The sequence below is a fragment of the Danio aesculapii genome, chromosome 15, assembly GCF_903798145.1.
Source record: "Danio aesculapii chromosome 15, fDanAes4.1, whole genome shotgun sequence".
Classification (NCBI taxonomy): domain Eukaryota; kingdom Metazoa; phylum Chordata; class Actinopteri; order Cypriniformes; family Danionidae; genus Danio; species Danio aesculapii.
In genome coordinates, this window is record NC_079449.1 from 33,724,628 (window position 1) to 33,741,492 (window position 16,865).

At 36.7% G+C, this 16,865-nt stretch overlaps 1 protein-coding gene across 1 annotated transcript; it reads right to left on the reverse strand.

The window, feature by feature from the left end:
* Positions 1–9,312: 9,312 nt before the first annotated feature.
* clca5.2 (chloride channel accessory 5, tandem duplicate 2) lies at positions 9,313–16,401 on the reverse strand. Its single transcript, XM_056473973.1, has 14 exons — positions 16,227–16,401; positions 14,997–15,134; positions 14,759–14,909; positions 14,570–14,678; positions 14,318–14,483; positions 14,005–14,235; positions 13,551–13,775; positions 13,274–13,454; positions 12,593–12,699; positions 12,138–12,353; positions 11,790–12,054; positions 10,252–10,416; positions 9,944–10,168; positions 9,313–9,856 (listed from the first exon to the last, which is right to left on the reverse strand). Exons 1-14 carry the CDS (start codon positions 16,374–16,376, stop codon positions 9,480–9,482), a joined length of 2,706 nt encoding a protein of 901 aa, XP_056329948.1. The 5' UTR covers positions 16,377–16,401; the 3' UTR covers positions 9,313–9,479.
* Between the last annotated feature and the right edge of the window lie 464 nt (positions 16,402–16,865).

Below are 16,865 nucleotides of genomic sequence, written 5' to 3' on the forward strand. Positions count from 1 at the left end.
TTCAATTGAAATTATCAGCAATATTTTGATATGGTGAAGCATTAAGAGTTACTTTCACTGGAACTAAGAGCACTATTAGCACAATGCAGTCAGGCAAGTAATGTTCACCTGGCATCCCTGAAACCCAGACTTCTCCATGTGATTGTCAGACTCTATTCTACTGCTCTAGAGTCCGCGTCAGTGTCCTTTACACCACTGCATCCCACTCTCTGGTTATATGCACATGATTATATAAGGCTTGAATGAAACTGCTTGGAAATGGAAACCTATTCCATGAAGCTCTCTATGCACTGTTCTTCAGCTAATCTGTAGACCACATGAAGTTTGGAGGTGTGTAAGTTTTGACTCTGCAGAAAGTTAGAGACTTCTAACCACTATGTGCCTTGGCCTGCACAGACCCAGCTCTATGAATTTTACATGACCGATCATTTCATGTCTGAATTACTGTCTGTGCCAATTGCTTTCACTTTGTTGTTTAACAGCACTTCCAGTCATCCATGTAATATGTAATGGTGAGCAGATTTCACAAATGTACAGCTACCACATTTGATTCTTTAACAAATGTTTGTAGTATTCAGCATGCCTAGGTGCCTGATTTTACCATAGAAGTGCTCCGAACACCTGAATTCAATAATTTAGAGGGGTTTTCTAAAACGGTTGCCAATATAGTGAATATTTTAGATATAGACTATAGAGCACATTATGTTTTGTGTGTGTTTTTGAACTGAGATATTAAGCACATCAATACATCTTTATAGAAGTCCAGACACAATGCATGTGGATGTTTGGCAAAGAATTAAAGTTCATTTAAGTATATTCCATCACATCCCCCCCCCCCCCCCCCTGCATTTCAGGAAAAAAAGGAAAGTAGATTTCCCTTGAAATTCTCCTAAAATCGCAGTATCAGTGTCAGTTTCCACAACCAAGGTATGCAGTAGAGCATCTCTGAAAGCACAACACGTTCAACCTTGAGGCAGATGGGCTACAGCAGCAGCAGACCACATCGGGTGTCACTCCTGTCAGCTAAGAACAGGAAACTGAGGCTACAATTCACACATGAGTGTGATGAGTCCTGATGAGTCCTGATTTCTGCCGCGACATTCAGATGGTAGGGTCAGAATTTGGCATCAACAACATGAAAGCATGGATTTATCCTGCCTTGTATCAATGGCTTAGGTTGCTGGTGGTGGTGTAGTTGTTTTGGGGATATTTTCTTGGCACACTTTGGGCCCATTAGTACCAATTGTGCATTGGGTCAACGCCACAGCCTACCTGAGTATTGTTGCTGACTATGTCCATCCCTTCATGACCACAGTGATCTTCTGATGGCTACTTCCCGCAGGATAACATGCCAAGTCATAATGCACAAATCATCTCAGACTGGTTTCTTGAACATGACAATGTGTTCACTTTACTCAAATGGCCTCCACAGTCACCAGTTCTCAATGCAATAGAGCACATTTGGGATGTGGTGGAACGAGAGATTTACATTATGGATGTGCAGCCTATAAACCTGCAGCAACTATCATGTCAAAATGGACCAAAATCTCTGAGGAATATTTCCAGTACCTTGTTGAATCTATGCCACCAAGGATTAAAGCAGGTCCAAAGGCAAAAGGGGATCCAACCTGGTATTAGGAAGGTGTACCTAATAAAGTGGCCGGTGAGTGTATATAGCAAAAATGTTCATGTGAGTCCAAAAATCACCTTTAATTTTTGAGCTTGTTAATCAAAAGCTATAAGAGGAGATGTGTTTAGAAATTTGGTCTCAGAATAAAAAGAAGCTTGACTAATAGATCTGCATGCAAGATCTTTCTCAAGCCAATATAATAAGCTGAATGCATTCATAGCATTTGGAATCTGCTGTCTTTTTGCAGTGTTATAGTCATTCCTGCAAATAGTGCAAATTGTCCTCATGTTTTTTTATAGCTAAAAATCACAGAACTTCAGTGCCTGCTCGTCTGACTAGACATGACTGAATAGTGGCTGTATAATTTAATGATCATCACTGGCAGAGGTACAATAACAGTGAATGATCATAATTAAATCTGATAAAGCCATAAAGTCCTCATATACAGCTCTATGACTGAACCCAAATCAAGCTAATGATTAACAAATATCACAATCAGCCATCTGTAGGGACTTAAACTTACAGTAATATTTCCATGAAGCAATGATTCTCAAATATGGCACTGTAAGGCAACACAAGTTATGTTAATATCTGTTATTACATGTTCTTGGTTTTAACCCTCTGTTAGTACCCCTACAAACACCACTGAGTAATCCTTAATGACTGCTGAAAGTAAAGCTAAGGCCATGCTTTTCTTGCTTGGATTTTTTGTCTTGTTTCTAGTCTGAATATCTAAATATTCTTAAACCAAGAAGCATTTTCTAGACAAGCAAAACTTATTATCTTGATTTAAGAAATAATATGCCAGAATTAAGTGAGTTTTTCCTGAAAGCTAAATAATCTGCCAATGGGGTAAGAAAAATATTGGTGTTTTGGGTGCTTTCACACCTGCCTTATTTAGTTCAGTTGAATCCAGAGGTGGGTAGAGTATCAAAAATCTTTACTCAAGTACAAGTACTTGCGGAAATTATTACTCAAGTAAAAGTAAATCTTAAAAGTTACTCGAGCAAGAGTAAAAAAGTATGTGATGAAAAAATTACTCAAGTAAATGGTTACTTTACATTTTATTTATATATATAAATATATATATATATATATATGTATATATATATATATATATATATATATATATTTAGTTGAAGTCAAAATTTTTCAAATATTTCACAAATGATGTTTACAGAGAGGATTTTTACAGTATTTCCTATAATATTTTTTCTTCTGAAGAAAGTCTTGTTTTATATCCGCTAAAATAAATTGTAATGTTTTTAAAACTATTTTAATGTCAACATTATTAGCTCCCTTAAGCAATATATATTTTTTGACTGTCTATGGTACAAACTATTGTTTTTTGGCATTCATTTTATGTTAAAAATAAAATGTTAAAAATGTTTAAATGTTATATTTTTAATAGTTAACAATGTGAATGACTTTTATGTGCAGGGCTAATCAGTTATTTCATAAACAGCAGTTTCTTTAGTCATCCCATAGTTACCAATAATAAGGTTCAAATTTTGATAATTTTGAGACTACCACTTCATGTTTTTTCAGGTTGGAGCTGGAATTCATGTAGGGGAGAATGGGGTAATGTGAGACACCCCCTGTATCTAGACAATGGATTTTGGTATATCACTCTATAACAATTTTGTTTTCAATCCCCTTCCATTTCCCCTCTTCTGTGAAGGATAGGAATTCCTGGTGCTGTGGAAAGCATGTTTTTTTCCACAGAATTATGTTTTTTGCTTGTAAAAGTAATTTTTTTTGCCGTCAGCTTAATCAACTGTTGTGCCAAAGCAAATTGCTTCGAGTAGAAAAACTTATATCATACATGTTGATGATCTATCAACATATAAAAACATGTCATGATGCTAGCTGAAGATTAGCTTGAATTGCTAAAAAAGATAATTTTTTTCTAAAATGTGGGGTAAAATGAGACATAAGGCACAAGTTAAATTTAGTCTACCAGACTGTAGGACCTGTGAATGAGGCCTTTATATCAACAGTGACACCGTGCAACATCACTTCTGGATTTAGGTGCACTGCAATATTTTCCATATAACCGAGAAATTTTCCTAGATAAAGCATTTGCACTATTCATGGTGTCAGACTGGCCAAATCCTGAGCTCCAGCCTGCCACTACAGAAGAATTTGGATGATCTATCCCCTGCAGGTGATCCACCTGCAGATAGTTCAATCACTGATGCTAATCCTTTCATTGCACATTGTCTACATGGATGTGCCATGTGTTTCCAGCCAACCTGGATATGTGTTTACTCATGAAATGTTACCACTCTCAAATGTTGTAATCCAGGAACATGTGGGTGAAATTAGGTTGGCGACGAGGTTCATGCAATTTTTAAGAAGAATCCAAGGAAACACAAAAGAGTGGGAGTTGTAGAGTATGACAGTAGGTTGATGTTCTAATTCAGGTGGGTCTAGTCCTGTGTTCCCGAGTCCCAAACTGTTCTATATAGTTCTGATTGTCCTTTTCTCGAACCCCCATATACTATAGCTGGCTCTAAGGTTCCTGTGTTTTGACCCCCAGATTGTCTTCTTATGTAAGGGGTTCTATCTGTCATTAGAATGTAAATTCAAATAGTTTGAAGTAGATTGTTGTATTTGCTTTTCTTCAGAGTTACTTTCAAGTGTTTAGAAAACAAATGTGCTTAATTGACCAATCCCCAATTCAATATTGACTAGTCCAACATTAGTTCTGAAATGTGTGGTTGTCAAGCTAGCCGTCAGGATTCAGACTCTTACAACATGCGTTGTTACGTTAGTTTTAATGTGGAAAAAGTAAGTGGATCAGTTTACCCCCTGGCTGGTTTACTTTACCCCTTTGATTTTTTTGGTCTCAGTTTACCCCGAAGCTGAGGTAAAGTGAGACACAAGACAACTTTTTTTAAAACAAACTTTCCTTTATCCTAAATTCAGTCTGATAAATTTCATTGCTATAGGAAACATTCTGAATTAATGAGAAATGTGTCAATTTTACAGCTATACAATTTTAGCTCACTTACAGGGGAGCAAATGTAAAAAGTGTCTCACTTTACCCCACTCTCCCCTATATGTTGCAATCTCAGTTCGATATACAGCGTGCATCGCACTATCAAACTATTCTTGTTGACATCTTGGAGTGAAAACATAAACTAAACTTGAGGCCGCAGGTGACCTGGTCCGATAAACTCACTGCACAGACAGCGTGATCATCCTTCTCGGAACTGCAGATGGCCATGGTGTGACCGCAGTATAAACTCACACGTCTTCCTCGACTTCAGCCATCACAAAGAGCATAGAATCACCAAGAGGCGACACTCTAGTGCGATTTGGGAAACCATCTTGGAATGAGGCAACGCAGTGGCGTGGTAGGTAGTGCTGCCTCGGCTGGGTCAGTTGCCGTTTCTGTGTGGAGTTTGCATGTTCTCCCTGCGTTCGCGTGGGTTTCCTCCGGTTGCTCCGGTTTCCCCCACAGTATAAAGACATGCGGTACAGGTGAATTGGGAAGGCTAAATTGTCCGTAGTGTATGAGTGTGAGTGAGTGTGTATGGATGTTTCCCAGGGATGGGTTGCGGCTGGGCGGGCATCCGCTGCATAAAAAGTATGCTGGATAAGTTGGCGGTTCATTCCGCTGTGGCGACCCCGGATTAATAAAGGGACTGAGCTGAAAAGAAAATGAATGAATGAATGAATTTTGAAATGAAAATTCCAATTGAACAACAGCATATTATATGTCTGTAAAATAAACTATTAAGATTGCAGATGATTGTGATAGTAAGTGTTGTATTGTCGTCTTTCAGGTTATATCTCAGCTTTAATGAGCTTTTTAAATAAATAAATAAAAAACAAAGCAGCTGCTTACAGAGACCCGGAAAGGACGTGATGGTGGGAAAAAAATTGGTGGAAGAAAAAAAAACTGGTGATAGGAAAACTTATTTTTAAGGTTTTTGAGTTCCCTCGCAAAGATTTCGCGTTATCTCGCAGAACTGTTTCTCCACAAACACTTCCTGTTCACTTCGATCATGTAAACCCTCCCGTTTTTGCAGAAATTCTCCCGTATTTTACCATTCTATCCCACTTTCTTTACATTAAAGCTATGCGTCGATCGTCGTGTTTCATATGCAACCTCTGAACCAGTGAATGCATACAATAAACTGATCCCAGTTTATTGTACGGAGCGCCTCTGTCAGTCAGCGCTAACACATGCATTCACTGGTTAAGAGGTAGCATATGAAAGGCGACGATTGACGCACAGCTTTAATGTAAAGAAAGTGAATGCAGACATTTTAATATTAATTTCAGCGTGCTTTTAAAATTGGGAAAATACTTAATTATAGGATGATAGTGAGATAGAATGCTAAAATACGGGAGAATTTCGGCAAAAACGGGAGGGTTTACATGAATGAAGTGCACAGGAAGTGTTTGTGGAGAAACATCTTTGCGAGATAACGCAAAACATCCTTGCGTGGGAACGCAAAAAAACAAGTTATATGAATCATCTTTATTATCATTTGACATTAACGGAGGAACGCCGCCAAATGTAGCGAAGTAAGAGTAATGATTTTTCTCTAATAATTTTCCTGAGTAATTTATTACTCAAGTAAATGGTACATTCAAGGGGTGTCTAGAAAATGCTTCTTGATGTAAGAATGTGTAGATTTTTGGCCTAGAAACAAGAGAAAACGTCTAGTTAAGAAATTTTTTTCCCTGCTCTCGAGTTTTCCCTGCTCTCGAAAACACAAAAACAGACTGTGATGCATGATAAGGGCACACCGAACCAACCGGCTGAGAATGCAAACGTGAGAACAGAGGTAGATTACCATCCTGAAAGAGTTAATGTTCCTTTAAGTATGTTTCATCTTTTTGTTCTCTCTGCTTCTCAAAAAAGGAAAGTGGACTTCCCTTGAAATTCTCCTAAAATTGCAGAATAAATGTCAGTTTCCTTTCCTTCAGCAGTGATATTGTTATTATTTGGCCAAATGTGAATTCTGTTATCTTACCACATGATGCCTGAAAAACTCACATCAGAAAAATGAATGTCCACATCTATCAAGTCTGCAAGAAGTCTTGCTTATGAGGATGAATCAGTCTGACATTAATAATCCTGACAACAGCAGTTGGAAATGTCTTATCACTAGGTACAAAATCAAATGACTTATTTTCATATTATCATGTGATTTATTGTGTTAAAGAGTTACAGTAATGTCAGGGAAAAAAAAAATTATAGTTATATATATTAAAGGATTCACCCAAAATTCAATTCTGTTATTAATTAACATGTGCTTACCTGTCTTTGGTGGAGGATATAGGGATATATTTGGTGTGTGGGATGTAGAAAAGAGGTGGATTACCATCCTGGGGTGCAAATGATGCAGAATATGCAATGCGTTTGCTGCAAAAGTGTGGAATTTGCATCAAAATCTTCACCCTGGCTGAAGTTTAGGTTTCAGTCAGCCAATACTTTTAACCGCATCAAAAATATAGTTTTGAAAATACCCATGTTTGTCTTTGTGTTTTATTTGTTACTGTGTCAGGTCATTATCAGTTAACCCCTTGCACATGTATTACTCTCAATGGTGTAATCTTCTTCTCTTTGGTTTAGGAGTTTTCAGTTATTATGCTTATGTTACCCTGTGGTCTGGCTGTGTTCTGTCGTGGATTTCATAAAGGAATTTTCTGAAGAATTTCTCCTGCGTTCCTCTTGCTCCCTCCAGCAACATAAGTGTGACACATTAAAAGAGAACGTCTATAAATTGAATGGAAAGTCATTCGATAAATAATAAGATATTTTCTGAGAATTTTTTTTTTTAAATGTTTTTAATCATTAACAGATTACAAAGCATTACAAAGGACCTTTATATCTTTCTTTCTACACAACAAAACCATTTCTTGATGCTGTTTTACTGTAATTTTGAACATATGAAACCATTTATTAAAACTTCACTATAAGTACTGACCCTAAAGAAAATGTGAGAAGTGCTTACTGAGGCAAAAATCCGCAATGGCATGTCTTTGCCATGTCTCACGCCACAATGGCATGTCTCTATGATATTTTGGAGCTGATTTATTTTTCTTAATGTTTCTATTTATTTGCTAGGGTGCACTAAATGGTTGCTTGAATACACTGTAAAAAATCCTTAGAAAAAACAGATTGTACTTGCAGAAAATTACCAGGACATTTTCTGTTTTTTTAAGGATTTTCCTTTATTAAAATTAAAATTCCAGTAATTTTAGAGTATATCCTCAGTACAATTGACTTTTTCTGTTAAGGATTATACAGAAACCTCAGTAAACTTTACACGGATGCAATACGTTTGTAAAAACACTTTACCTATAAAATTTTGCTAAAGTACATCAAATTACAAGGCCAATGTAGCTTTCCAAACATGGAACAAATGAAGCACAATGTAACTGAAAATATGGGTAAAGTAGCTGTAAAATGAAAATACGGTAAGTTCCTTCCCAGTTACATAGTAGTTTTTCCTGTATTTTTTACAGTGTAGTTATTATGGTCATAAAGACTGGTTTCTCAATTGAAACAACTGTCACACATTTTGTACCCAAGTTAAGTCAATGGTGCATTATGGGCTGATTTTAGGCTGCATTTGATCACTGGGGTCAGAAAAATCATAACACACCTCAACTCAACAAGACAGTCAGTTTCACACCTCATTTATGGGTCTACAATGAATGATGCAGGATGAGTTACATGCCAAAGTGTTGTCTAGCTGGATAACTTAACAGCTGCCAATAACACTAGGCTTCTTGTTGGTATGAATGATATAAAGCAACCCCTATGCTTTGAATATATTCAGATTTAAAGATATTCCCCTACGGGTTAATAGGGGGTTCAAAAATTGTTGCTTGGGCTTGGCGTGGAAGCGATGAAGGTGATTTTCCAACTGCTTCCCTGAGTCAATCGAGCCCTAATCATGTTTCTAGGGTGTGGCCTAATAGCTTCTTGATGATTCCTGCTTAGTCTGATTAGTGACTAAGCAAAATGAGCCCATGTCTCTATGATTTTGTGTCAATGGGACAACTTTGGGCAGCTTCAAGCAACTCTTATGGATCCCCAAACTATAATATTGTTTACAATAATGCAGATCACGGTCACGGTGAAGCAGTGGGTAGCACGATTGCCTCACAGATAAAAGGTTGCTGGTTCAACCCTCGGCTGGGTCAGTTGGCATTTCTGTGCGGAGTTTGCATGTTCTCCCTGTGTTCGATTTAATTCACCTTTATTTGTATAGCGCTTTTACAGTGTAGATTGTGTCAAAGCAGCTTCACATAAAAGGTCATAGTAAATTGGAACAGTGTAGTTCAGTTTTCAGTGTTTAAATTCAGTTCAGTTTAGCTCAGTTCAGTGAGGTTTAAAAATAGCTATTGAGAGTCCAAACACTGAAGAGCAAATCCAACAATGCACAGCTCTACAGATCCCAAACCATGCAAGCTAGTGGCGACAGCAGAGAGGGAAAAAACTTTACTAATTGGCGAAAGTGAAGAAAAAAACCTGTGTTTGCATGGGTTTCCTCTGGGTGCTCCAGTTTACCCCAAATCCAAATCCAAACAGACACAATACAAATGAAACTGATGAATTAAAAACAACAATAGTTACTGTGTGATGATAAAGTACATCATTTCCAGAACACATAATAATTTCAAGAAATATATACACAGTATTCATCATCTCAATGAAAATTACATTTTATTCCCTCACAACACATTTCCAAATATATCCAATTTCAATGTGTTCACCAAACATTTTATTGAACTTTTATTGAAAGCAGATGGTGTACAATGCAGTTTTAAAATACAAACTTTTTCTTTGGATTATACTTTAATGTTTTTTTTTTCTCTAGGAATCAGAGAGCTTCTTTCGTCTCAAAGCCCATGTTGTTATTCCAAAAATACCAATAACCACCACAGACGCCAGACAAACAGAAATAGCAATAAAAATCAACTTCAGGTCTAGATCTGTGTTTGGATTAGGGATGATCTTTGAACCTGAAGCTACGTTAGACATTTCAGATTTCAGTTTTTCTTTGTCCTCAGACTGAATCGCAAAAAAGAGTGTGGTGCCATTTTGGATTGGAAAACTGAGATTGAACAAATGCTGTTCGACTGATCCAAACACCTGTGGTGAGATGACAGATGTGTTGACCACATGAGCATTGCTGAAGTTGAACAGAAGCTCTCTCAGTTCAAAACTCCACCTGATGTCATAGGATTTTGCTTAAAATGAAAAGAAACACATTGTAAGGTCAATGGAAGACATTATTTTGTGATCTAACTTTGAAATGGTATATTGCGTGCTTTTACCTGATCCTTCATCAAGGTCTTCACCAGGAGCTGTCCAGCTGAGAAGCACAGCGTCCTCATTGATCTCAGCACTCAGATCTGTGATTTTGCATGGAGCGAATTTTGGTGGTGTTGAGCTTGTTAGAGTCACCTCAAAACTCTCACCGGTGGCTGTTCTGGTGAAGCTTCCAACCTCCAGTAGTTCCTCAGAAACTGAAGGCTTTGGCGGGTTCAGCTCCACTACACCTGCAATTAGAGGAACCACTTGGATATTGTGAGGAATTGAGGTTGAGGGAATGTTTGTTTGCTTTTAGAGTCTCAAGGTTTACCATTCACCACATATCCGGGTACGTATGGCGCACCACCTCTTTTTTGAAGAGTAAATCTGGCTTGTCCATCGTTATTTTTAACCCTTACTTTCAAGCTGCTTCTCCCCTTTTTCATCCGTGTGAAATATCTAGAATAGACTCCATCATCTTTGAAAGTATCAGCTCCTGTTAAAAAACAAAAAAGTTTTATTATTTGAGGACTTTGGAACACGTATAGGGTTCAGGAGTTGAACTCTAATCTCTTTTTAGAGTTAGGGTTGGGTGAGGGGTATAATGAGCCATACAGTGTACCCTTTACATGTAAGTTTTAAATACTCCTGTTGACCCCAGGCTGATCACATCGGTGTGATCGTATGCATGAGATGGTTAAATTGAAAACTTTTGAGAAGGAAGACTGCTCCTATGAGAACCAAACAGGAGGCTTTATTCAATTTGCAAATCTAATCACCTTCCTGTAACACTCTGTGTACTTTTTATCAAGCCAACCTCAGGGAACAGCCGCGTGTCAGCTTGCCCACTCAACTCTTCAAGAGAGTTTTGCCGTATATGTGGAGAGTTATAAGTATACTCTGGGACACTCTGTAACCCCACCTGCCAACAAAATTTGATCTCCTTGTCAGTAAGTTTCCATATACTTCCATTGAGAAACATTCAAAATTGACTTTATTTGGATTTCACACTACTACCGATGAAGATGAGCTGGACTATGAACATTTGGATTGTTTTAATAAGAAGGATTTCTGGCTTTTTCTGTCCTTGCTGGTCCTGCTTAGCTCCTCATTTCCTGAGTCTCCACTGGTCTCATCAAGCTCTATTTCCCTCAGATGCTTTTGGTCCCGTTTCGCTTCTCGTCTCCTGAGTCTCTGCTGGTCTTGTTAAGATCCTCATCTCCTGACTTTGTTGGTCTCGTTAAACTCCTTGTCTCCTGAAGGTGATGAGCATAGAACAACCTTCTTTCAGACTGACACCAAAATTGTTGTCTGGATCCTGTTGCCATGATTAGTTGCCCTGTATCTCACCTGGCTCACTGACTGAATCGTTGTCCAAAATTGCGAAATAAAATTGCTCTAAAAGTTGCCCTGTGGATCATCACCTTGAGTATCTGCTGGTCTCATACAGCTCTTCATCTTCCTCATCCCCTGAGTCTCCGCTGGTCCCTTACAACTCCATCCCCCATGTCTTCGCTGGTTCCTTACAACAAGCCACTTCTGGTCCTGTTCAGCTCCTCATCTCTGAGTCTCCCCTGGTCCCATCCAGCTGTTTGTCCCCTCATCTCTTTAATTCCATAAGTCATCCTTTTCCTGGATTGTTTCTTAGTCATCACTACCGTTTAATTCCCCAAACCAAACCATGATGTTACGTAAATGTAGTTCTTTTTCCTCACAAAATTATTACCATTAAGAAAACTTTTTTGTGTATGATATACCAATGTCTTTCTATTTCAAATCAAAGTTTATAATCTTGCAGTTCATCTCATATTTAGCCATGGCAAAATAAATGGAAATATACTTCCAAAACCATAATTGTGTGTTATTTACCTGCTCCATTGTCAAGGAGTTGTAATTCATGTACAGTCCCAGATTCAGATTCCAGCGTAGCCCACACTTCTGCCTTTATGAGAGGTTTGTAATTCTGAACTACTTCAGCAAACACTATCATAGGTTTACTGCCATCACTAAACTGTTGATTCATTTGGGCTTTGACAGTAATGGGAGGAACGTTAGCACGTGCTGCTTGACTTGTTGCTGTAACAGTCAAAGACTGAAGTGTTGGGCTTAAGATACTGTACTTCCAGTCTCCAGTCTACCAAACACACAACAGATTAGATACAGGTAAAAGCTTTTCTTTTGAAATGTTCTTAGGGAATCTGGTGCCAGTTGTCCTACCTGTGCTGTTCCTGGAACTTTTAGAGTGACAGTTTTTGCTGGTTCATCATGACGCATCTGCGTTTGACTGTAGATTAAACCACTTGGGGACTGTATGGAAATGCGAGGTAAACTGGCCTCATAGGTTATTGTAAAGCTGGTTTTGGTACCAATAGTCTGATCTACTGATACTGTCCCATTGAACCAGTCAGATGTTTTTATTCCCACACTGTCTATCTAAAGGGTGAAAGAGAAAAAAAAATAGAATATTCATGAAAAGCTAGTCCAGAGGTCTTCAACTCCTGGGGACCCGCCATCCAAGTTTATTTCCAACATGGTTAAGCACAACTGCATGCATATTTTCAAATGATCCTAATCCTGTCTGATAAGATGTTTTAGAGGGGTTGAACTAATAGTGGGTCCCCAGAAGTAGTCTGAAGGTAATTTGCCATTTAATGAGCAATCAGTTCTCAAACCTGAACTGGATCTTTTGTTTGGTTTCCTGTTGGCATTATTAGTGAAGAAAATCCATTCAGTAGCTGATTAGAGAGAACATCATCACTGGCTGTGATAAACTTCCCCCCTAATTTCAACACAAAACATATGAAATTTACACAGAAATGTACAAATTTAAAAAACAGACATCGATAGTATGTTTTATTATATTATAGGCCTGCATTTGCGACAAAAGTGTGTGGACATTGTAGCCACACAAAAATGAATGAATACCTTTGCATTTTACACCAAAATGTTAATAATATTGGATCAGTACACTCAAATTTATTATAGCAAGTTTTTTTCTGTGATCTATTACCATTTGTATTGAGATTTTTGACTTGATTCGAATCGTTTATTAGTGAACTGAACTACACAGATCACAATGCATGTTTCTATCTCTTGTGTGGCTTATGCACATCATTTGTGTAGCACTGTATATAATATAAGGCATGTATAAATCCATTCAGAATTTGAATAAAAATTTGCTGCTAGGAGGACCAAGCTAAAATTTGCAGAATTTGTCACTTACAAGCTGCAGAATCACCCCTCCCCCACTTTTCCCATTTATAATGAGTTTCTTTCATTTCTAATTGTTTTAAGCATTCATATAGTTCACAAAACCTTTCCATGACGCTCATAATTTTTAATGTTTAACTCACCAGTTTTGTCAGCCATTTCTCTCAGTGCTTTATCTGCTTTATCACCCAAAGCTATTGTGTGTATTATGGCTCCACTGTTAATCGCAGCTGGAACACAAGTACTAAGGGTATCCATTGCTTCACCATCTGTCAAAAAAATTATTTCATCTCCCAATACATCTTGATTATCCGTTTTAAGTACCTTTAAGTTTTGAAGACAAAAAACACTGTCATTAAACAAACCATCAGACATTATAAACATGCAAAATTAGGCTTGATTGTGTAACTAATATTGTACCTGTAAGCCTAGATTAAGGCCTTTACACATGTTTGTCGATCCTCCTGCTGCTTTAGGCAACAATTTGACAAGATTCTCTCTTGTGGACTCTTTGTCAATAGTAGTCAAGGTACTGAGAGTAGATGCATCAGTACTAAAGGTAACAAGTGCCACGCTGGACTGATCTTCAATGATGTTCTGCAGGAAATGAGTTGAAGCTTGTTGCAGTCGAAGAATACGTGAACCCTAGAAAATGGATGCAACTTTAAAAATCTTGGCATGAAATAGGCATGCCATGTAACATCAATTTTACACATCATAGTATTTAAAAATGATTAATTGGAGCACTAAAATTTATATAAAGGAAGCCTGGGGTTTTCAAACTATTCTTTAAGGAGTTTAGATGACCCAGGGTTAACTTTTTTAGGTGTGAAAAGCATGTCTGTTTTTAGGTCAAGTGAATGCTTTTCCATACTTGCATGCTTCCAGAGATGTCAAGAACCAGACAAACAGTTCTTTGCATCCGCTGCACAACTTTGAAAGTTGGCGCTGGTGGAGTCGATGCCAGTGGTTTCAGAGAACGAAGTGCGTCTTTATCCACAGAATCCTCAAATATTACGGTATAAGTTGCTTTGTTGCTGCATTTTGCATTTTGCAAGTTCGGGGCTTCATAATTGTGCTCGCTTTCACGACAAAACGTGATCACCTGAAACCAAAACATTTTTGATTGAACACTTCTATGTTAATGTTGCATACAAACCAATGCAGATGTGGAAATCTGTACTTACAGAATCCAGGCTTGGCAAAGACATCATGGAGCTCTCTGTGCTTTGATATTTGTTGGGAATAAACCTGCACCCATCTGTCGGTAGTGAAGTTTGTGGATCATTTTGGCACGGTTGAAGCGGATCAGCAGTAACATCATAAAGCTGACCTTCAATGTTTTTGCTACACCTGAAAAAAAGTAAGAAATCAATAGTTAAGGTTATTTTCAAAGAGATTTTTAAAGAAAATATTTAATTTTTGTTAACATTCCTGACCTTGTGGATTCAATCTTGCCATTGGCAGAGCGGTAGAATGGAGTTTTTTCATTATATTCATCATATACGCCCCATCTCAAATGAGCCCATTCATGCACCAAGACCTTTCCTGCAAAAATGTAACCATCCTCACTAATAATAAAAGAATATTACAGTTTAAACTGCTAAAGGATAACAATTGATGTTTACCTCTTGACCCGTAAAGCTTTATGAGTTTGTCGTCTCGGAGGAAGTTTGGTGTGAAATGAATGTACTGACCCTCGGCTCCACATTCACCATACTGGTTAGTGTACGGTTCATCACCGTATGCTGGATGAGCATTATCGACTCTTATCACGCCCTGCAGTTCATACATGAATATCTCTTGTAAGTGACATGTATGAACATTCAGATTTAACAAATAAGATAGTGGCGTAATTTGTCATACCGTTTCAAATAACTCTGTTCTTGCTTTGGTAAAGACCTTACTATTCCAGTTGAGTGGCACTAGTATTGTAACTTCTTTGAAATAGACCTTTTTATCCAATGCTTTATACAGATGAACTGACCCTTCGGTGACCATGTCCTGTCAGAATGAAAATATTATAATATAAGCAGAGAACAAAGTACATGTGTTTATGTAAAGCAGTAAAAATGAATTGTAAATTTAACACACAATTACAAATAGCCTTTAACATATTGAGTTTGAATTGGGTATTTTAGTTGACCAAAACTAAAAAAATGAATAATTTTCAAATAAATCTACGGCATTCATTACTAATTAAAATAAGTTAAACATTAACAAACACAAACACATGCAGATCATTTGAGTAAAAACTTCCAAATTTCAAATAAAAATGTTGTAATTTGTGGCATTTTTTCTCCAGAAAATAACAATTTATAAAAAAAAATGTAAATGTAAAAAAATGCATTTTTTTTTTTTTTTGCAATTTAAAATCATAGTTGTTCCACCAAATATTGATTTAAGTCATCTGAAGTTAAAAATGAAAATAAATATGACTCTTTTTACATTATGAAAAAAAAAACTAAACAGATAAGCTGTAAATTACAACATTTGTATTTTACATTTGGAAAAATTGTCATCTGCGTTTTCAATAAATAAATAAATTTAACTAAAATTTTAATTTTCTAGTGGTTTCCTTATTTTTTTGCAAATTTTTGCTATTTTGCTAAGGACATATTTCTTATTTTCTTTTAGCAAGTCATCTAGTTAAACAAACCAAAAATTACATATAAAAAAAAGAATAATTTATAACTTGTAAAAAATGTGTAAAAACTCCAATTATTTCTCAATGATGTTAAATCCACACTCCCAACATTCAGTGTTGTAAGTTTGAATTTTGAAGCATCATTTGTTTTTAGTACAGTTATAAAATGTAATTCTTTTTTCATTTAATCATTGAAATTTGATAATATATTTCTTTCCATGATTAAAATTTTTTTTCAAAACGTTTTCAAAACAGCCACTAAAATTATGCCAATAAAAATGATAAAATCTATACTAAACATTTCCATTCACCCTAAAATAAAAATGCAATTCTGCACAACATTCGAAATACAGGTAAAATACTGTAAAAATATTTTTTAAACAAACATATAATTTTGGTTTATTCTACCTCATTGTATTTTATCACATTTTAATAGAGTGCATATTTACCTTGATTTTATTGATGAGTTTTTCATCCTCTAGAACTTTTGAACTGATTGCAATTGTAATGTCAACATATCCATTTCCATCTAGTTTGATTCCAGTAGACGTGGACGACAGCAGCGTCATTACTAAGACAAACACCGATCTTAAGTGCATGACTGCAGAGTCTACATAAACTGGATCCTTGTTTTAAACAATATCAGAAATGATCTTGAAGTATTTGAGCGTGGATTTTAATGTCATGCAGGGGTGTGACTATATTCCTCCAGCATCAGAGGTTGAACCCACCGTCCATCACATAAGCTGTATTTACTGTGATCTCATTCAGTTATCATAGTAAACTAATGCATCTAAAATATTTTAATCCTTACAAAATGTTCTGATGTGAAAAGACAAAAAGACTGATGTAAAAAAATATATATTAGCAGTGTCAGTGTGTTAATCTGCAGCTATTGAGTTTTGACATCGTGCCAAAAAAACAGAATTTCTGGAGGCATGTTTCCAGGACCGTGTTGATCTATACCATGAAAAAATTAAGGCATTTCTGAAGGCAAAAGCTCCCACAGTGCAGTGCTATAAAACTTAATACAACAGGCAATGATACAATTATTTAAGTGTTTCATAGAACAGAGTAAAATAAAATAT